The following is a 21,967-nucleotide window of genomic DNA, read 5'->3' as shown; positions in this document are numbered from 1 at the left end:
GCTTAATATTTACTGTATTTGTACATTTTCCACATTTTTCTTTTTTGAACATTCAGAACTTTTATGGAATATTTGTAAAAAAAGTTGAGTTTGTGCATCCAAGAGCATTTTTCAAACTACAACACGATTTGTTTTTCTCATTGTCTCTTGTTCGTGTTTTTTTTTTGTGTCATTTTCTGGTGTTTTTTTGTTGTACCGTCCAGATTTCTCCTCTGCTAGAGAAACCCCAGTCGCTGCCAGATCCCGATCCATGCGTTGGGTGTTGTCGTATCTGCCTCGGCTGCTGTGTGGCTTCGTGTTTGGTCCCAAACCGTTGCCAAAAAGGAAGCATCATCATTTGTTAGGCTTGCACAATGCCTCGGCCCTACTTGACATTAAACAGATGCTTATAGCTTTAAGCAATAGTTTCTGTCATTTTGTATGTAGTTTATGGAGTAAAGTATTTAAAATTCTGGTGTAAATGTACACAAAAAAACATGGTTTTGAGCTTGTGTGTGTGGCTGTGGAAATCCGTCTGTGTGTGTTTTGTGGCTCCGTTGAGACAGTTTGGCTCCACGCCAGCTCAAACTGCCCATAGCTTGGAAGGCTGGAAGTAATGGGCTCGTTTCCCCGGTGGGACGGGAGGGTGACTGAATAAAAACAAGGGGGTGGAGTGGGGGGGGGGGGGGGGGGGGGGGGGGGGGGGGCTGGGGACGCTGCAGGAATGACAACAGCACACGAGGGAGAGAGTCTCCAGCAGGAGGCCCGATTAGACTGCTGATACCACAAGATGCTTTCTATGTTGTTGTCAGCACCTCATTTGAGATGTTATTGATAACAGGTTCAAGTGAAATATGAGATATTAGACGGTGAACATGTTTTACTCAGTTTTTGCTTTTGTAGCTGCTGTGCAGGAGGAGTATACAACAGCTGGCAGCCACAAAACTCCTTTCAAATCACTCAAAGAAGTTGCATGAATTTTAATAAATTGCCCATAAGGCGTGCACAGAGGAGGAAAATCAGTCTTCCACTAACATTGTTCAAGCTGTTTCTGTTTGTTGTTGCTGTTTTGTAACCTGTGACCCCCACATTCGTGGGCCTGGGACCATCTAAACCGTTTTTATGCTTGGAAAAAAATAAGTTAAATGATAAATGGATTGACTGAACAGCTTATTCTCATCGTATATATTTCTGCTACAAACGTCTCACTTTACTACAGCGGATGCATCTTTATGTTTTTGCTCTATTTGGCTCCGAGTGCGTTCTGCAGCGTGACTCATCCGTGTGCCAAGCATGCGGTTCATCACGTCGCAGCAATTCCTGAGAAGACGTGGTATTTTGGACTAACATCCGTGTTAAAGATGATTTTAAGAGGGCTGGTACAAATACTACTGTGACAAAAAAATGGAGGAAATGTGTTTTATTTCCTCTCTGTTGGGCTGCTAACATAATGATCATTGTGTAAACTCCACCTTCTTATCCTTCCCCTTGCAGACCCCTGTCTCACTGTGATGCCGCCATGCATGGGCGAGGCCGACCGCTTCAGCCTGGAGGCGCTGCGGCACATCCACAAACAGCTGGACGACGACAACGACGGCGGCATAGAGGTCAACGAGAGCGTGGAGGTGAGCGCCGGCCGTTTACACGTGGGATTGACAGGCGGGTTTCAAGCGTGTTGAAGAATCGGCGGTGTGTGTCTGGGGGTCTGGAGAGACATGGGACAGGTTTCTGAGAGTGACACCTGAGAGTCCTCTGACCTGCCGTGGCCCCTGCGTCTCCTGGTAATCGACGACCTCTCCGGACCTTGGTCACATTCTGTGTGTGTGTGTTGGCAGGAGTCCTTTTTTACTGGCCGAGAAGTGCCGGCGTGAGAACACTTATACCCCTACAGCCCCCGGTGGCCTCTCGGTAAAGAGTCGGGCGCCGGGTGAGTCATGTCCAAAGACCCCCGAAGGTAGCGGTGTTAGAACTGGCCCTCGGCCCACATTAAGACGATGCACGTCTGTGCATATATATACTAAATGTATAGGAGGGTGTTACACATCGGCCCCCCTCCTCCTGTCGTTACCCCCTTTTTCTTTATAAGGGCAACAAGCCACGTCTGATCCTTTCCAGCAGTTGTTTTTGGATGCCGAAATGTCCTTGAGCAACACAGGACCCCAAAATGACTCTGTGTGTTTGTAGGCGGGGCTAAAAAACAAGCCTTTTTAAATGCATTTACTGTCGGTGTCATGACAACATCAGGGTCTTCCTGGCAGCGAGGATGTGTAAGCATGACACAGTTTTATGAGTGACGAGTGTGGGGTCCGAGCCCCTATCTGGTCTTCAGGGGCACGAGACCTCGCCAACCCCCTCTCAGTCCTTTACCCCACCCGGTTGAAACCTTACCCTCAGCCAAAAGGCCTCGCTGGCACTTTCTGCCTCCCTTATCTGCCCCCCGTCACACCCTTTTATTACAAAAATGTGAGAGGATGACTCAGGCGAGAGGATGCTGGTGTTTGTAAGCTTATAGCCGCGGTCGGGATATCTTGTTTTTCATGACGTGCATTTCAGAGATTCTTAAGCTCGTGGTAAAGATGCCACGAGGTCAGTGGAGATATATGGCCACAATGACACCTCAATGTTCGGCAGCAGAGAAATGATTTATGAATTTCATGCAAGATAGATGATCTTTAACACTGATATCGGCTTGGTCCTCTGTATCAAGACTGAAATAGTCGGATCTGTGCATCCTTAGACAGCACACATTGGGTTAAGAGATTTTGAGAATGATACAAAGACCATAAATTAATCTGCAACCATTTTGGAATTTTTTTCCCTGTTTAAGCAATTTTTAAAGCAAAAGTGAAAAGTTAGTCACCTGCTCCAGCTTCTCAAATGTCAATATTTGCTGGTTTTCCAAGGACTTTTTCAAGTTATGCTCCTGGAAATTGAAAAAAAAGTCATAGAATAATCAAGAAAATTAATATGAACTTTACATACTTAAGCAGAAAAAGAAAATATCTTTGTATCTTTCTGATTACACGTCATACGTTCAGTGCTTTAGACCCTGAATTGGAAGTTTGCCACAGTGCATGTAGTTTGTTTTTGTGGCTTTATCAGTGAGTTACCTGGTAGCACTGGAGCATAAAATTAGACTTTTTTAAATTCCCCTGTCACTTACCAACAATCGGTGTTGCTAAGCTACAGGGAAATGATCCTCGGGACGTATTAACACCCACCAGCGTTTTACAGATAAAACGTAAACACGCAGTTCATTCGCTGGTGGCCGAGTCGTCGACACCAGAGGCATCACCCTCCTCTTTGTGCAGCCTGCGAGCGTTTGAAGCTCCTCATCGACTGCTTCACCATTTGGGTGCTGCTGTTAGTTGTAACGGGCCACCCACGCGAAAAAAGGGCACCCTTTAGGTGCGCTTAAACATATTGACACGCGTCGCTGAGGCGAGGAGAGCAAACAAGGAAGTGTTATCGGACAGGATGTCGAACAAAAACAGGCCTTAGGCTTCTATTGACAGAACATGTTGCTCTATTTTTTAACGAGAATCAGTTTTTAGTATGAAAAGTAAAAGGTTTGATTTATAGTACGTGGCTCATGATATTAGCAGTGATGTGTATTTATAATCGGCGCCCTGAAATCTCCCAGGAAGTGACTTTTCTACCTGTGAAGGTCTCAGATCAAACCTGTCAAATCTTTCTGCCATCAGCGTGAATTAAAAACAAACCAGAACCTTGGACCTCTAGACAACGTCTATTTATAGACTCAAAATCAAAAGTAAGCACTTTGGTTTTTTTTGACTCGACTGCCGTGGAAGATATTGGGAGTCGAATCCTGTTGAACATAATCCTGCCTTTGATTACTCGGTTTAGTCTGGGCGTCGCCAGGGGTTTTTGTGGTGGGTGGGGGGGTGGGGGGTCTGTTGCCGAGCGCGGTCGCCGGGGACGGCAGGTGCACGTCCTCCTCTCGCTGCGCCGGCCTGCGTGCTACCCGTCTGCCAAGGAGACGCTCGGCTGGATCGTGTTGCATCGCTTTGAAATTCACAAGAACCCGACCCACGTCACAGCGGGGGGGTTTGATGCTGCTCCTTCTGTGCGTGTGCGTGTGTGTGTGTGTGTGTGTGTGTGTGTGTGTGTGTGTGTGTGTGTGTGTGTGTAAACATTCAGCTTGCATGGTACATCATCTGTGTGAGAGTACTGTATGTGTCTTCCTTGTGTCCCGGAGGACGAGGAGAAGGAACCTGAGGAGCCTGGTCTCGGTTGTATCTATAGAACGAAGGTGTTTGTTGACCCGTCTGGGAATGTTCTAGGAGGAACATTAAATTAGGGGAGGGGATTTATTTATGACCCACCGCTTTGAACGGAGTTGTTGAACCTAGAGATATCTAGCAATTTGTGGAATTTTTGGGGAAATGTTGCTCTCTTGCCAAAATGAGCAATGAAACCACTTTAATGTCTAGTATGGAGCCTGAACCGTGATTGGCTCGGCATGGAGACTAGATTCAGATGCAGTGACTTCCTGGAGTCTTGGTGTAACCTTCATTTGTCAACTGTAGATTTTGCTAACCTGTTTACACAGTGGGAACTATTACATCAATAAAGCAGAAGTGTTTTATAATAATATTAGCATTAGCTAGAAATATGTAGAAATACCAGTTATTCTTATTTAATCAGTTTCCACATGATTTTCAATCAAACTTACTTTGTTACAGTGTGCATCACTGCAGTATAAAACCACATCCACCACCTCTACTCAATACCTGGACAAATTAACAGAGAAGTCCCTGAAAGGAGCAGTTTAACATCTCTAACAACAGACGGGCTGGAAACACAGGACGAGCACGAGGAAGATCTTCATTGAGCCGGCCTGCTTGTCATGCGTGATAAATCAGCCGTGCTCCGAGTAGTTCACATGTTTCATAAATCACATCCGAGTGCGGTGCACTTTTCTTTTTTTTGTCCCGAGTTTATGACAGATTGATAAAAAATAATCAATCTCATAACGGACTTCCTGCCGTTTCACGCTCCTAACGGGGGTTTTGATTAATGTTGCGATGGATGGAATGACTTTCAGCAAGTTAGATGAGCAGATGTGGACGGACGGACTGATGCAGTAGATATCAGGGGGGGGGGGGGGGGGGGTGAATTGAGTCACAGTGGGCTGTCGGAGGGAGCAGAGGCTCATGGGAAGAGTCTCAAACGCAGCCAGCTCCCCGCAATCTGGAATCTGATGGGAACAAGCGTGTCTTTGTTTGCTGCTGTGTGTGTGTGACCATGTGTCATACCCCGTCTGTGCTGGGCCTCTGTGTAGAATAGGTGTTGCTATTGTCATGTTTACAACTGTGTCTCATAGAAAACAGCTTAAAGTCTTAAACCACTTTATCCGTATCACAGGAGTTCCTTCTCCTTTGACATTTCCCTCAGCTACACACCATGACTGTAATTATCCCAGTTAGCACACTATCAAACCTCTTAACCACAGAGGCCGCCGGGTTTCCACACAAAGACCTGTTTTTTTGTTTTTTTTTATAAGTGCAGCTCCTCACAAAGCCGTCTTTGACCAAAGCTGCTCCGCCCGTCTGCCCGCAAGTAGACGTTTTACAATGAGATGGCAGCAATTACATTCACATTAAACACTTAGGTTTTGGGGCACAGTGAACTTTCTTTAACAAGTGCAATCTGTAAAGTTCCACCCTGTAGGATCCATAAACTGTCAGTACGTGACGGCGGGAGGACTCGGGGGATCATGGGTTTGTCAGGTCAGTGCCTTCTTTCTGAGGCACCACACCTCTTCCCCAAGTGCAGCACAGGTGTGTCAAAGTGAGCCATGGGAACTACAAATTACTAAAAGTGTGCTCCCGACGCACCTGTCTGCCATCTGGCTGTAATAGTTACCACACCTGTTAGAGGGGGACATGAAGGTCTGGTCCAGAGACTGTAGATGAAACCGGGACCTGCTTGGATGTAAAGAGAGTCACCAGTATGGGACAAACGCTTGTCATTATTTACATACCTTGCAATGGCTTCAAGCGATTCAAGCTAAAACTACCAAAAAGCAAGGCAAACTGGTGACTAGGAATCCTAACAAACTCACATACAGCTGTTTTATCATTAAAAAAGTCGAGCTCCAGACAAACTTTTGGTTAAAGAAGGATGGAGAGGTCGGGTGACCGACTGGCAAGGAAAGGAAAGGATGGGTTAAGTGATTTTTTTTGTTCAGCGTCGTCTCCAACATGCCTGTCGAAACACAGAAGAAACTGTAGAATCATAAATCAAACTTGAGTGTAAATGAAGATACACGTTTAAAAATCTGTGAAAGAGAAATGTTCCTCCATCAGGCCGGTCCCGTTCTTGCCAAATGTCCTTGGAGTTTGCATCTCTGCCAGCTCATAAATTAAGTACAGTGAGCATTAAAGGCTTCTCGAGACATTTGTTTAGGCTAGTATTGCACACATTCAGACAGTATCCCCCCCCCTCGTGACTCAGCAGACCGTGCCTTCCTGTAGCCGGCTCCTGGCTTTACTTCTGTGAGAAAACTCATTTGCATTTGTATCGAGTAAGAAGAAGTTGAAGGGAAGGAGAGAAAAACCACCCTGTGCAACGCTTTCAGGCCCCTCAGGCTATTTAGTCCACTTCTAATGTGGTGAAAGAGGTTTTCAGACTCGTATGGCAACCCTGAAAAAACCTTTTTGATGTGGGTGAACAACGAGATACAACAAGACTTACTAAAGGATTATTTTAAATTCAATAAAGATCAGTCAGTCCACTACTTTGTTCCGAGCTGAACGGCTGCTGGATGGGTTGCCATGACGTTTCCTCCGGTGCCAACAGCGGACTGACGTGGTTTTTGAGGGAGATGTTGTGACAGGGTGGATGGACGGCCATGACATTTAAATCCCATCAAACACATGTTTGCCACCCTCTGGATGAATCACCATCACTTTGACACAGATTTTAATTGAGTTTGACTAATAGTTTGTTTCAAGTCAAAAATACATATATTCTTCCTCTGACCTGCAGGCCGATGTTTTTCAATGTCAAGGCAAATTCCTCCCACGCAACGAAACATTCAGACGACGGGATTCAAAAAGGTTTTTGTTGTGAACTGCGTCATCGATCACATGCCGGGTTTAAAGTGCGTTCAACAGCCGACGTCACGCAACGGTTTTGTGTGTGAGACGGTTGAACTAAAAAGCAGTTTACATCAGCAGCTGACGCACCTAAATGCCACGAAGGGAGAGATCTTGGACGCGTTCGGGCAGGAATTATACACGTCCCGTTTTCGCCTTTTACAACGTCCAGTCATCGCTTTGATGCAACAATTTCGGTATCATCCCTTCCCATCTGGAGGACATGTGATGAGAATACACGCCGTGCAAGAGGACATTTACCAACGATTTCTTGAATCACAGACAGAGATTTTTCTTTCTTTTTGACAGGAAAAACGCATGCTAGAAAGATCTTTCCTGCCATCATGTATTCAGTGTCAAACTCCAGACTACAGATGTGTGAGTGCTGGTGGATTTTTTTGAAAATGAGTGGATGTATGTGTCTGTCATGATAAATGCAGCTGTCCAAAATGCTTTTAGGATTATTTCAAAAGCGTTTGGTGCCGTCGAGCATCGCTAATAACGTCAGTTTTGGCACATGACTTGATTTTTTTTTTTTTTTTTTTTTTTTTTTCAAGCTGTGCTGGAATCTGCTGATCTATGAAGTCAGATGTGAAAACTCATTGATCTGCGACTGTTGTGCTTTCCTAATGACGTGAAATGTCAAAAACACCCTCGGCTGCACCTTCCAGCTGTCATTTATTCTAAATATAACATTGGTGGTTCTCCTTAAGTAGTCGAATCTACATCTTAAGTGTGTTTTTGACTAGTTATTATCATTTCCCGTCTGAAACAGCTAACTTTGCAACACAGACACATCAGACCATAATTAGTTATCCAAAGCACGGAGGGGCGTTTTGTTCTTAACTACCAAAAGAGGACAGCCGGAAACACACACACACACACACACACACACACACACACACACACACACACACACACACACACACACACACAGGTGGAATAAGTGCCTCCGCCATGGGTCTCTTTCTCTTTTCAAAGTCCCTAAAAGGAAGCAAGGAGAATAAAAAGAACGTGTGTGTGTGTGTGTGCGATCCAAAGCTGGACTTTTAGGCAAATCCAGCTCTGCAGCTCGCTGTCAAAACCACACATGGACATACGCAGAGGAGCACAGCCGTCTGTATCTCCCCAGAGCATTTTAAAACTGGGGTTTTATTTATTATAAAGCATTTGGTTCTATTTGTTGAAATCAAATATTCTGAAAAAGAACCTGGTGTGTGGCTGCTGCTGTCTAAGCCTCGGCAGACAACATTCTCCAACACTAACATGCTCCCTGTTTACGTTCATTAGGACAATGTCAAGTGTTTTCTTACACGTGAATGAAACATGAGTTAATTGAATGCGGTTGCCGATGACAACGATGTGCTGGACTCGTTATCCCATCTTTAAATGCTAGTTCAACCAACATCTATGTTTTATCTCCTGAAAAACGCCAGTAAAACTAAATTCTGTCTCTTCTTTATATTTCCTAGTTTATAATAGAAGACATGAAGCAGCAGCAAACCAACAAACACAGCAACCTGCACCGTGAAGACCAGCACATCACGGTGGAGGAGCTGTGGAAGGGCTGGAAGACCTCCGAAGGTAAAACACTATTTAGTTTTGAATGATTGATCTCTTTAGTGAGTAGCTGTGTAATAAGTGGGATAGTGTGGGTCATTATTGTGAAACGAGCCCCTTCAGAGTGATTCAAGACCGATCTGTCCCAGTAAGGAGTGAACCACCGTCGTAGGACTGGAAACACACAGGCCTCATTGATTATGATGAGCATTAGTTTGTTGACTGGAAGCCTGAAACCGACCAAAAGTCAGGTAGACAGATATGGAAGCAAGTAAAAGAAGATTTTAAATTTAAATGCCACTGAATATGTAATGTCATAGCAATCAATAGGCAATCCACTAGACTTCTTCAGAGCAGTTAAATTTCAGCAATCTGAATCTATTTTTTGAAAAATTCTGAAACTTCAAATTTGGGATCTGAATCTTGTTTTATTTTTGTCTTTTTCATTTGAAATTGCAAATTGTGAAATGTCATATTTTACTTTCAAATGGGTGAATTGAGAACAAATAAATTCAGATAAATTATTTTCAAAGTAGAATATTTCAAAGTGTTTGCATTTGAATGTGAAGTATTCAGTGGCTGTTAAAATATGTATTTCTCTTATTTACTTCCATACACACAACACTACAGGTCATCACAACATCGTGTTTCTGTCACCTTTAATGGCTCACACTCATGTGCAGGTTTTATTCTAATGGCTATACAAAATGTATACTCAGAGATGACATGGAAATACTTCTTATGTTATTTACTTCTACTCCACTACATTTATTTATTTACATTAGTTACTTTTCAGACCAATATTTTACATTAAAAATGTAAAAAAAACAAATTTATCATGTGTTAAACTAGTGGTCCATGTGTTCTATTTTCAGACCAAAAGTGATTCCCCTTTAAATGTCTCTGATGTTTAAATCTTAATGTTTAATAAAAGAACAAACATAAAGTTAATGATCTTCATCTCTCACTCAGTCCACAACTGGACGGTGGAGGATTCGGTCCAGTGGCTGAAGGAGTCGGTGGAGCTGCCACAGTACGAGACGAACTTCCGGGACTTCCGGGTCACAGGAAACACTTTACCTCGGTTCGTATCGCTCGCCTCACGAAACATTTCACTTCATCGCTGACGGCAGCTGTCCACTTCATCGCTGTTTTCCTGGATGACAAATCGTTTGTTGTTTATTGCCGATGTGACATGTGCTTCATATTTTTTCTTTGCCCCTAATTAAGATGTTTAAAAGGCACCTTTAGTGTTCATTAGTCTGTTTAATGCTGCCCACTGCTGGTCATAAAAGGCATTGCAGTGTTGGCCTTGGTGTCTTCATTCCTCTATTGTTGTTAGAAAAGGGTTTCTTACTGCGTGTATACATTTATTTTTCAAAAATCAAGGCCATCATCACTTTAATCTGCTTTTTTTAATTAATTTTTTTTAAACAGAATGATTGAGTGGTTGTCTTGTTCTTGCCCGCTCATAGTTTATCACACAGACGATGTGCAACATTCCCAGCCAAGATGAAGTTGTTAACAAACTAATCACAGAAGGAACGCAGACGTCGGGGGGGAAACTTGTGGAATGTGACTCGCCGAAAACTGCATGTACGGCACGAGTAGACGGAGCGGTGGGCGGCGGGCTAATCGGGGGGGTTTCATGTTACGCCACTGGGCTGATGGCCGCTGACTCATCAAGTGATGTCACAGCAGGGGGGGATACGGTTTCCACGGGCTGCCATGTTGTCTGAGCCTTTAAGATGGTGGCGGATTGGTCAGACTTAGAAATTCAGACGGCGACTTGAGTGACGGCAGTGAAGACTTTATTTTTCACGACGCGTGACATCGGTGATCTTTTTATCGAGCTGACAAGATAAAATTTTCTCACACGTACACCTCCTCTTCCTGGATGAATGCACTCCTGTTTCCAAAAGTGTCTTCGCTTTAACCACAATTCCAAATTCAACACGTTTTTCCATATTTCAGAATGGCGGCAAATGAACCGTCATTTATGTCGATGCAGCTGAAGATATTAGACCAGCGGCATAAACAAAAACTGAACCTAAAGGCGCTGGATGCAGTGCTCTTTGGCCCTCCCCTCCGTAAGTATGCAAGCATTTTAAAAACATGTAAACTATATTATGAATATGTTTGCAATCAGAACAATTGAATCAAAAGACAGTATTTGCTTAAACCACCCATCTCCTGTTCCTCTCTCCCTCCGCAGGGCCACAGCATAATTGGATGAAAGACTTTGTGCTGATGGTTTCCATAGTGATTGGTGTCGGAGGCTGCTGGTTTGCCTACGTGCAGAACAAATCCAGCAAGGTGCACATCTCTCAGATGATGAGGGATCTGGAGAGCCTGCAAAATGCGGAGCAAAGCCTCTTAGACCTGCAGAGCCGGTGAGAGAAGGAGATGAATCACATGTACACGCGTTTAATGAGGGCTGTACAGGATCCATCCATCCATCCATTTTCTACCGCTTATCCTGTATTTAGGGTCACGGGGGGGCTGGAGCCGATCCCAGCTGTCATTGGGCGAAGGCAGGGTACACCCTGGACAGGACGCCAGTCTATCACAGGGCCAACATGTAGAGACAAACAACCATTCACACTCACATTCACACCTACGGGCAATTTAGAGTCACCAATTAACCTATCCCCATCCTGCATGTCTTTGGACTGTGGGAGGAAGCCGGAGAACCCGGAGAGAACCCACGCTTACACGGGGAGAACATGCAAACTCCACACAGAAGGAACCCGGGCCGACCCGGGAATCGAACCCAGGACCCTCTTGCTGTGAGGCGAGAGTGCTACCCACTACACCACCGTGCAGCCCCGCTGTACAGGATGCGTGACATAATCTACATTTTCTCTCTGCTTCCAGGCTGGAAAAGGCGCAGGAGGAGAACCGCACGGTGGCCGTGGAGAAGCAGAACCTGGAGCAGAAGATGAGGGATGAGATCAACGGGGCCAAAACGGAGGCTCACAGGCTTCGGGAGCTGCGAGAAGGCGCTGAATGTGAGCTCAGCCGGCTCAAATACGCCGAGGAGGAGCTAGTACAGGTAGGGCTTCCCAGACGTCCCATTGCCCCTGAATGCCTCTCGGAAAAACGGATTCATTATTATTCAAAGGTTGAAATGCATTCAATGATAAAACACCTTGAATGGGAAGATTCATTTCATGATCTTCTTGTTAAATACCTCTTTTTGCATAAGTGTTAGATTTCCCTATTTCCTATTACATAAAAAATACATCACCACTCTATCTAAGAGTTCCTCTCTAATGAGTCACAGAAAAGCTCATTTTTATCCGGTAAAGGCAATTTAAAATTCACCCTCACTTACCGCAGTTGATCAATGAGTCTTAAAACATTCAAGAGTGGTTTTAACCCCGGATGTGTGACGTCCGTACCGCGTAGGTACGAAAGGCCCTGAAGCGGGCGGAGAAGGAGATGATGTCCGAGCGCTCGGTGCCCGAAGCGCTCCAGAAGTGGCTCCAGCTCACGCACGAGGTGGAGGTCCAATACTACAACATCAAGAAGCAGAGCGCCGAGTTCCAGCTGTCTGTGGCCAAAGACGAGGTGACTTCATTTATTCAACTAAAGATTTATCACACGATAGTCAGCATGTTGTGGAAATGAAAAGGCGAATAGACATTTTACAGGATTTGGATTGCATATATTTGCATTTTAATTCAGGGACTGTGGACATTTTTATTTAAATCATGTTAAAATTGTGTACCTAAGGTTGGACTGGCTGAGTCACATATTCAGTGGTGCTGTAGGCGACGTTATGCCCTGGGTGTTGACTGGCAGGAGACGTCCAAATTAAAAAAAAACTGCCAAAAAAACCCCAATTTAATTTTTTTTTTTTATTATATTCTCACAAACTAAAGTATATCTGAGTTCTGCCTCTTTTGTCCCCACGTGGTAAAAAGAGCAGTAAGTCATGTTCATTGCTGCTACTACTATCGCTGGCCTCTAGTTGGAGTAGTAGTAGTACTAGTAGTATAGTGTAAAATGTCACTACTGTAATATTTTGTCTGGTCAGCTGTCGAGGAGAAATGTGTCGAATCAGAGAGATTTAAATTAGTTTTGGGTGTTTCACATTTCCTGCCGTCTGATTCATTATTAAGTAAGATTTTTAATTAATCAGTTGAATATATGCATGATGAATATAACTATGTTTTATTCTGGCACTAATTTCTCCATAGTACGTCGGTAGAATTTATATTATTAACGTTCCGTGGTTTCTTATTAATGCGGGCAAATTAAGTTTTTGTTGTTTCTGGCCAAACTTGATTAACTTGTAAATTCACATCAAGCCTTCAAGTTGGGGTGGACTCAAAACATAGATGACTTTTTTTTTGATTAATGAGTTCCATTTTCTTTGGGTTTAGAGAGTCCCTCATGACCTGGATCTGTTGAAGGGTCGCTAACAACCCCGAGAGTCTCAGTCTGGGTTTTCTTGGCCGTGCAGGCTTTTCCAGACATTCTAGTTAACCCTTAAAATAATTTAATTTAATCCAACTTCTGGATAGAAATGGTGTGAATTGCAGTCCTAATAATACTTGAAATGCTGTGTGTGTGTTTTTTTGAATCTCAGGCAGAAAAAATAAAGAAGAAAAGAAGTTCTGTGTTTGGAACCCTTCATGTCGCCCACAGTTCATCACTGGATGAGGTGGACCACAAGATACTGGAAGCAAAGTAAGAAACTCATGCAAACACATCAGTGTGTGCACCATAGAATATATTTAATTACATGGTCTTGTTGCAAGTACTCTTCTAAAAACATTTATCAAATCCTGATTTGAGTTGCCTTCTTATTTGATTTTTTTAAATTAATTACATTTTAATCTCTTCACCTTCATATTTTATTTTCTCTCTGCTGGCTAAACTAGGAATCATTCTATCAATACTTGCCATGTTAGATTCCTCAGAAACAGGCATGTTTTATATCAGCCGGCTGGCTCGTGCTGTGATTGAATTACTGTAGAACACTTTGGTGACATCATTATTGGCTTGGTTTGGTTCAGGGCTTAAATTCTTTACAACAGACTGCATTGGACAATATCAGTCTGCCTGCTGTTTCAAGTTCTTTAATATATTAAGAGGTCTTGTACAATCCTGAGATAATGTTTCCTTTGTGTTTGAAAAGCCAAAAAGGAAAGAAATCACATAAAAAGACAGAACAAAGTCAAATCTTCTGTGTGACCACTTTGATTGAAACGAGTCCAATATCGTGATATAACTAGCAGCGGCCAAAACTGTCTCCCTCCTCACTCACTTGTGTTTTAAGGAAAGCCCTGTCGGAGGTAACGGCGTGCCTGAGGGAGCGGCTGCACCGCTGGCAGCAGATCGAGAAGCTTTGCAACTTCCCCGTCGTCAACAACTCGGGCCTGCCGAGCCTGACGGCCAGCCTCTACTCGGACCACAGCTGGGTGGTCATGCCGCGGGTCTCGGTGCCTCCCTACCCCATCGCAGGAGGAGTGGATGACCTGGACGAGGACACGCCTCCCATCATTCCACAGTTCACAAGTGAGTAAGATAGCAGAGGATTTTTTTTCTGAGAAATGTCGTCAGATAAATTGTAACATCGCCGTTTCCTCTCCTCCTCCAGCGGCCACGTTGATCCGGCCCTCGCTGACCCGCAGCAGCAGCCTGTGCCGTTCCCGCCGGAGCCTGCTGAGCTCCCCGCAGTCCTCGCTGATGTCCCCGGACCCCGACCTGCTGTCCATGGCCAGCTCGTCCCTCTCCTATCGCCCCGAGGCAGACGACGAACATATCATGTTCAGCTCGGATAGGAGGGGGTATGTAGCGGTGGCCGGAACGCCGCGGAATGGTTTTACAGTTTGGACTCACAGGTGTTTCATCCATTCACACTGATGCTTGATGCTTGGGGGGGAGTTTAAGCTCTGCCATTTGTTACTCTGCTGCCATCTAGTGGGTGGAGGATGCACTAATTACCTCGACTACAACCTGCACGAGAGTTAAATCGTATCTTCTGTCTACTTTAATTCCTGCACTTTGTCCCCAGTTTGCCTTACTAATGAAAGTTAAGATTAAACCCCAAGAAAAGTCGTATTTGTGTTGAATGCATGACAAATAGTGGTCAGTAACAATATAAAACAGGAAGGTTTTTAATCTTCCCAAACTTTCAGACAATTTTGGATTTGCATTTTTATGAAATAAGAAACCCTTTGGAATTGATGCCCAAATTGACTTATGTAAGCATTAAACCATAGCCATTAATATTGCATAATCCAATAATAGGAAAAACATTCTTCTACTACATTTTAAAAATTATATTATGACAGAATGAAACTATTCATTTCCATGAGTTGTAACCGTGTCTGTAATCCTCTCTCAGGGAACCGGCTCAGGAGGGCAGCTCCGACACAGACTCACTCAACTCTTCCGTGGGCCGCAAGCAGCTGCACAACCCCTGCACACCCGGCTCGGAGACCCCGTACCGCAAGATCTCCCGCGAGGAGCTGCTGCTGTTCAGCCAGACCCCCGAGTCCACCTCCGCCACCCACAGCAGCAGCAGCAGCAGCAGTCTCAGGGACTCCACGCCTCCTCTCCTGCCTCCCACTCCGGCCACCACCCCCTCCGGCCCGCCCTCCACCTCGCCCTCCCCGGCCCTGGAGCACCGCCCGTTTGCACACAGAGGCTCGCCCGACCTCACCCGCGTCATACCCGAGTCCCAAAGTATGACCTTCTCGCAGGGGCACGTCACCTCTCCGACGGGCAAGGGCGTGTACAACGGCATCCTGGAGAAGTCCTACAGCTACGGCCAGCTGCCCGCGAGCATGCTGCCCCACGTGGGCCGCTACCCGTCCCTCACCTCCCTGGATTCGGAGGGCCGGAGCGTGGGAAGGGAACACAAGCTCCTGAGCACCTCCTCCCAGGACTCCAGCGACAATGGAGAGAAAATCAAGCGCTCCTCCTCTAAAATCAAGAGCTTGTTTAAGAAGAAAAAATAAAAAACTTGCAGAGTGAGATAAAAATCTAAAGAGTTGTTTTAGCCCTAATACTAAAAAAAAAAAAAAAGGACATCACTGTAAGCTAAAACATTTCATTTTCTCTCACATTTTCTTCGTTTTGTTATCAAAGATGGAATGTAGCTCAGTCCGGGTGCCTTTAAACGCCTCAGACTGGTAGCCTTATTTTTCAACAATGCCTTTTTAATTTAGTCCACTCATAGCCTCACGAGGAGTCAACGAAAGGTCAAAGGTCATGATAGTGGTCATCCAGATAGCAAAAAACGAAATATGACCTCTGTTCACTGTCTTCAAATTGATTTTTTTGTTTGAACCAAAAAAAAAGTCACAATGTGTAAGAGTCTAAAGGTGCAGTCCGTGAATGTGTATCGTCCCAATGAAAGTATTTCAATCATTCTTTCTGCATCACATGCATATCGCCAGGAAAACCACAATCTGACGGTTTCTTCCTAAAGCGTCCCAACGACTCCTCGCCATCCAGATGATGGATTGCATCTTACAAAGTGTTTGAGTCCTAAACCCCATGTACTTGATGAATCTCCTTTGAGGAGAGAAAAACGAGAAAAAAAAAGAGAAAAATCCTGCTAAAAGTTTGTTGCACTACTGCTTTCCTGATGTATTTCGGAAAGAGCCGCTGCTTGCGGAGTACATATTGAATAAAGATATATAGAGATGAGAGAAATGCATGGGTGGCAGCAGTGGAGATGCAGCACATAATGCCAGAGCCAAAAAAAATATCTGATGCATCTTCAATGCCACTACTTATGGATATCTCAATATATATAAATATATATACTTTGTTTTCACACGATTATGTTCTTATAGATGTTTTTAAAAAGATTTATATTGGTGGGGGTTCATACTGTATGAACTGATCTTAACTGAGGAAAGTTTATAGAATATGCAGATTTAACCCACACCAGTGATTTCCCCTATAATCTACCCTTTTTACTTGATTAAGTGTCCTGTAGCCATACTGACATAACATCCTTTGTCTTAAATACCTTGTCCCCTTGTACAAATTTGGTGTCACTTCCAGGTTTTGGTCAAATTGTTTGTTGGAGTGCGATATTCTTACCACATTTAAGGATACAGGAGTGCCAGGAAGTCTGTAACGTGACGATGTGGCATCTTCCATCTTCGTTTCCATTTTCTAAAAAGAGACAAACAATAATTATTATGTGTTCAAAGGAACGATTTGATCCAGATCTGATTGATACACCCCCACCCACCACACACACACACACACACACGCACACAAACACAAACACACACACACTAAGCTCGAAGCCGACCCATGCAATACGGTCCCGTTCCTGTACCTCACATCTGGGCCCGCGCCGAGCACACTGATGTCAAGAGCTCCTGCTTCACACTGTGATTTCTGCCTTCTTCCCTTCATCCTAGACCTGGTCGTCACCGCTGCGGTTTAACATGACAAGGGGAGGGGGAGGGGGAGGGGGGGGGGGGTGGATACCGTGTATGAGGTGATAGGCTGTGGAAATACAGCACACGATGAAGGAAATGGAAGACAGAACTGCGAGACGAGGCTATATGAATGTTTACGAGACATTAGGGTTTTTTGAGAACATTTTGTGTGTGAATATTTGTATACTGTAGAAGAATTAATAATAAAAAAGAAAAAAAAGGAGGCACCCGAGATGTTTCAGGGTCATGTTTGCTGATTGCTTCGATTGTTGTGTATTTGTTTTAAAAAAAAAAATTGATTTTTTCCCAGAACCTCTTAACTTGAGCTGCGACTCGTTTCCAACTAGACATCATCCCGACCCTCCTTTCGGGGCTGACGTCACAGGAAAGCGCAAAAGTGTGGTGGAAAAAAAAAATATCATTCTGACACCCCCATTTGTCATGAGAGTGGGGGAACCGTGATGCACAGAAGCAAAGCATGCATGATTGCTTTATCAATAGAAAGTGAACGTGATGAAACTTGAGCTGATGGTTCATCAATTCGGCACACTAGGAGGGGGAGCTGGGACGTCTGCCAGTGATGAATGTGTTGTTTAGGCACTACTGTACACAGCAACAAATCGCAGCCTTTCACACCGGCCCACCTTATTGGGCCCTGCCTCCCGGGTGCAGTTACTGCAATGGCCACATGGTGTCAGCAGCACACCAGGAAAAAGCAACCATATCAACCACTCCTTTGCCAGTGAAATCTGTTTTTATAGTATATAGTCTGTGTTTACTGCTCAGATTTATAGGAGGAGCTATCATAGACATCTAATATCTTGTTTCCCTACTCGGCAGCAGAAAAAAATGTACTTCCTATAAGCATAAATAATACAGCATCATATCCATATCACGGATCTCCAACCCCTCAATTTCTTTGAGAAGTAGGTAGTATACATTCAAACACTTTCCCTAGCAACAAGTATCAAATTAGGAACTAAATGCTAAATAATGAAAATATAACAATGCTCACCCATGTATAGCATATATTATGATGAGATTCTTCGCCTGTGTATCTATTACAATCGTTAAATCTACAGCTTTGTTGTGTGCTATCCCTTAAAAACTGTATACATGGTTTTGATATGAGGTGTTACAAATGTAATTGCTTGACCGCGTAATTTCAGCTATTTGGTTTTATATAGTACAGTACAGTAGTGCAGTCTCTGTTCACTGGCAGTGTCATAACTATGAAACTACATTTACTATGTCCCAATACGTAGTATGTCAAATGCAACATGCCAAAAAAAAGGATGTCCTGCAGCATATTTTTTTAGCTGTTCTAACCCATAGTTAAATCCATTTATTTTGACTGACTTTTTCGTGAATTTTCGACATGCTATAGTATGACTTTTTTTTTTTTGGAAACATTTGACCATGGCTTTTTATGCCTGTTTTGGACTCACTACACTCAGACTTGGTGCGACAGGGGATACCAGTGATTTTTATCCATCCATCCATCCATTTTCTACCGCTTATCCTGTATTAAGGGTCACGGGGGGGCTGGAGCCAATCCCAGCTGTCATTGGGCGAAGGCAGGGTACACCCTGGACAGGACGCCAGTCTATCGCAGGGCCGTGATTTTTATGGCTTTTTAATATTTTTCAATAATATTTTATGAATTTATTTTGACTGACCTTTTCGTGAATTTTCGACATGCTATAGTATGACTTTTTTTTTTTTTTTTTTTATTTGACCATGGCTTTTTATGCCTCTTTTGGACTCACTAGACTCAGACTTGGTGCGACAGGCGATAGGAGCGATTTTTATGGCTTTTTAATATTTTTTAATAATATTTTATGAATTTATTTTGACTGACCTTTTCGTGAATTTTCGACATGCTATAGTATGACTTTTTTTCTAAAAAAATAACTAAGGCTATTATTTTTAAGGACATTCTTCTGGCGTAGACACCTTTCCATTTAGCAGTGGACAGAGAGGAAACATAGGAGAGAGAGGGGGATGTGACATGCAGCAAAGGACTTCCAGCCAGGATTCAAACCAGGGTGTGCTGCATATATACATGGTTGCATGGCATGCTGTCTAACCACTAGACCACCTGCAGGCTGTGGCTTTTAAATGGCCGTTTTCGACTCAATTCACTCAGACTTTGATTGACACGCATTACCAAGCATGTGTTATGACCTTTACAATCATTTTTACAAGATTTTATGAATTTTGTCGATTTTTCACTTTTTTTTCGACATGCTATAGTATGACTTTTTTTTTTGGGTAAAAATTTGACCATGGCTTTTTATGCCTCTTTTGGACTCACTAGACTCAGACTTGGTGCGACAGGCGATAGGAGCGATTTTTATGGCTTTTTAATATTTTTTAATAATATTTTATGAATTTATTTTGACTGACCTTTTCGTGAATTTTCGACATGCTATAGTATGACTTTTTTTCTAAAAAAATAACTAAGGCTATTATTTTTAAGTACATTCTTCTGGCATAGACACCTTTCCATTTAGCAGTGGACAGCGAGGAAACATAGGAGAGAGAGGGGGATGTGACATGCAGCAAAGGACTTCCAGCCAGGATTCGAACCAGGGTGTGCTGCATATATACATGGTTGCATGGCATGCAGTCTAACCACTAGACCACCTGCACGCTGTGGCTTTTAAATGGCAATTTTCGACTCAGTTCACTCAGACTTTGATTGACACGCATTACCAAGCATGTGTTATGACCTTTACAATCATTTTTACAAGATTTTATGAATTTTGTCGATTTTTCACTTTTTTTTCGACATGCTATAGTATGACTTTTTTATTTTGGGTAAAAATTTGACCATGGCTTTTTATGCCTCTTTTGGAATCACTAGACTCAGACTTGGTGCGACAGGCGATAGGAGCGATTTTTATGGCTTTTTAATATTTTTTAATAATATTTTATGAATTTATTTTGACTGACCTTTTCGTGAATTTCCGACATGCTATAGTATGACTTTTTTTCTAAAAAAATAACTAAGGCTATTATTTTTAAGGACATTCTTCTGGCATAGACACCTTTCCATTTAGCAGTGGACAGAGAGGAAACATAGGAGAGAGATGGGATGTGATATGCAGCAAAGGACTTCCAGCCAGGATTCGAACCAGGGTGTGCTGCATATATACATGGTTGCATGGCATGCTGTCTAACCACTTGACCATCTGCACGCTGTGGCTTTTAAATGGCCGTTTTCGACTCAGTTCACTCAGACTTTGATTGACACGCATTACCAAGCATGTGTTATGACCTTTACAATCATTTTTACAAGATTATATGAATTTTGTCGATTTTTCACTTTTTTTTCGACATGCTATAGTATGACTTTTTTTTGGGGGGGGGAAATTTGACCATGGCTTTTTATGCCTCTTTTGGACTCACTAGACTCAGACTTGGTGCGACAGGCGATAGGAGCGATTTTTATGGCTTTTTAATATTTTTTAATAATATTTTATGAATTTATTTTGACTGAGCTTTTCGTGAATTTTCGACATGCTATAGTATGACTTTTTTTTTGGGGGGGGGAAATTTGACCATGGCTTTTTATGCCTCTTTTGGACTCACTAGACTCAGACTTGGTGCGACAGGCGATAGGAGCGATTTTTATGGCTTGTTAATATTTTTTAATAATATTTTATGAATTTATTTTGACTGACCTTTTAGTGAATTTTCGACCTGCTATAGTATGACTTTTTTCCTAAAAAAATAACTAAGGCTATTATTTTTAAGTACATTCTTCTGGCATAGACACCTTTCTATTTCGCAGTGGACAGAGAGGAAACATAGGAGAGAGAGGGGGATGTGACATGCAGCAAAGGACTTCCAGCCAGGATTCGAACCAGGGTGTGCTGCATATATACATGGTTGCATGGCATGCAGTCTAACCACTAGACCACCTGCACGCTGTGGCTTTAAAATGGCCGTTTTCGACTCAGTTCACTCAGATTTTGATTGACATGCATTACCATGCATGTGTTATGACCTTTACAATCATTTTTACAAGATTTTATGAATTTTGTCGATTTTTCACTTTTTTTTCGACATGCTATAGTATGACTTTTTTTTGGGGGGTAAAAATTTGACCATGGCTTTTTATGCCTCTTTTGGACTCACTAGACTCAGACTTGGTGCGACAGGCGATAGGAGCGATTTTTATGTCTTTTTAATATTTTTTAATAATATTTTATGAATTTATTTTGACTGACCTTTTCGTGAATTTTCGACCTGCTATAGTATGACTTTTTTTCTAAAAAAATAACTAAGGCTATAATTTTTAAGGACATTCTTCTGGCATAGACACCTTTCCATTTAGCAGTGGACAGAGAGGAAACATAGGAGAGAGAGTGGGATGCGACATGCAGCAAAGGACTTCCAGCCAGGATTCAAACCAGGGTGTGCTGCATACATGGTTGCATGGCATGCGGTCTAACCACTAGACCACCTGCACGCTGTGGCTTTTAAATGGCCGTTTTCGACTCAGTTCACTCAGACTTTGATTGACACGCATTACCAAGCATGTGTTATGACCTTTACAATCATTTTTACAAGATTTTATGAATTTTGTCGATTTTTCACTTTTTTTTCGACATGCTATAGTATGACTTTTTTTTTTGGGTAAAAATTTGACAATGGCTTTTTATGCCTCTTTTGGACTCACTAGACTCAGACTTGGTGCGACAGGCGATAGGAGCGATTTTTATGGCTTTTTAATATTTTTTAATAATATTTTATGAATTTATTTTGACTGACCTTTTAGTGAATTTCCGACCTGCTATAGTATGACTTTTTTCCTAAAAAAATAACTAAGGCTATTATTTTTAAGTACATTCTTCTGGCATAGACACCTTT

At 43.0% G+C, this 21,967-nt stretch overlaps 1 protein-coding gene across 2 annotated transcripts in view; it reads left to right on the top strand.

Annotated features, from left to right (window-relative positions):
* stim2b (stromal interaction molecule 2b) overlaps positions 1-16,940 on the top strand; it is a 32,472-nt gene extending 15,532 nt beyond the window's left edge. The window contains exons 2-12 of one of the 2 annotated variants that reach the window (XM_084002798.1): positions 1,474-1,604; positions 8,576-8,687; positions 9,636-9,747; positions 10,638-10,753; positions 10,879-11,056; positions 11,541-11,718; positions 12,075-12,236; positions 13,261-13,361; positions 13,954-14,192; positions 14,275-14,464; positions 15,025-16,940. In XM_084002798.1, the coding sequence (XP_083858924.1) occupies positions 1,474-1,604; positions 8,576-8,687; positions 9,636-9,747; positions 10,638-10,753; positions 10,879-11,056; positions 11,541-11,718; positions 12,075-12,236; positions 13,261-13,361; positions 13,954-14,192; positions 14,275-14,464; positions 15,025-15,640 (2,135 nt within the window). In that variant the 3' untranslated portion in view covers positions 15,641-16,940. Of the gene's footprint in view, positions 1-1,473; positions 1,605-8,575; positions 8,688-9,635; positions 9,748-10,637; positions 10,754-10,878; positions 11,057-11,540; positions 11,719-12,074; positions 12,237-13,260; positions 13,362-13,953; positions 14,193-14,274; positions 14,519-15,024 lie in introns of both variants that reach the window. The other variant, XM_084002797.1, reaches the window with a different exon arrangement.
* Positions 16,941-21,967: the final 5,027 nt, after the last annotated feature.

The sequence above is a fragment of the Eutrigla gurnardus genome (assembly GCF_963514095.1).
Source record: "Eutrigla gurnardus genome assembly, chromosome: 23".
NCBI lineage: Eukaryota > Metazoa > Chordata > Actinopteri > Perciformes > Triglidae > Eutrigla > Eutrigla gurnardus.
The sequence above is the reverse complement of the archived record's forward strand: the minus strand, read 5'-3'. Positions and strand labels throughout refer to the sequence as shown.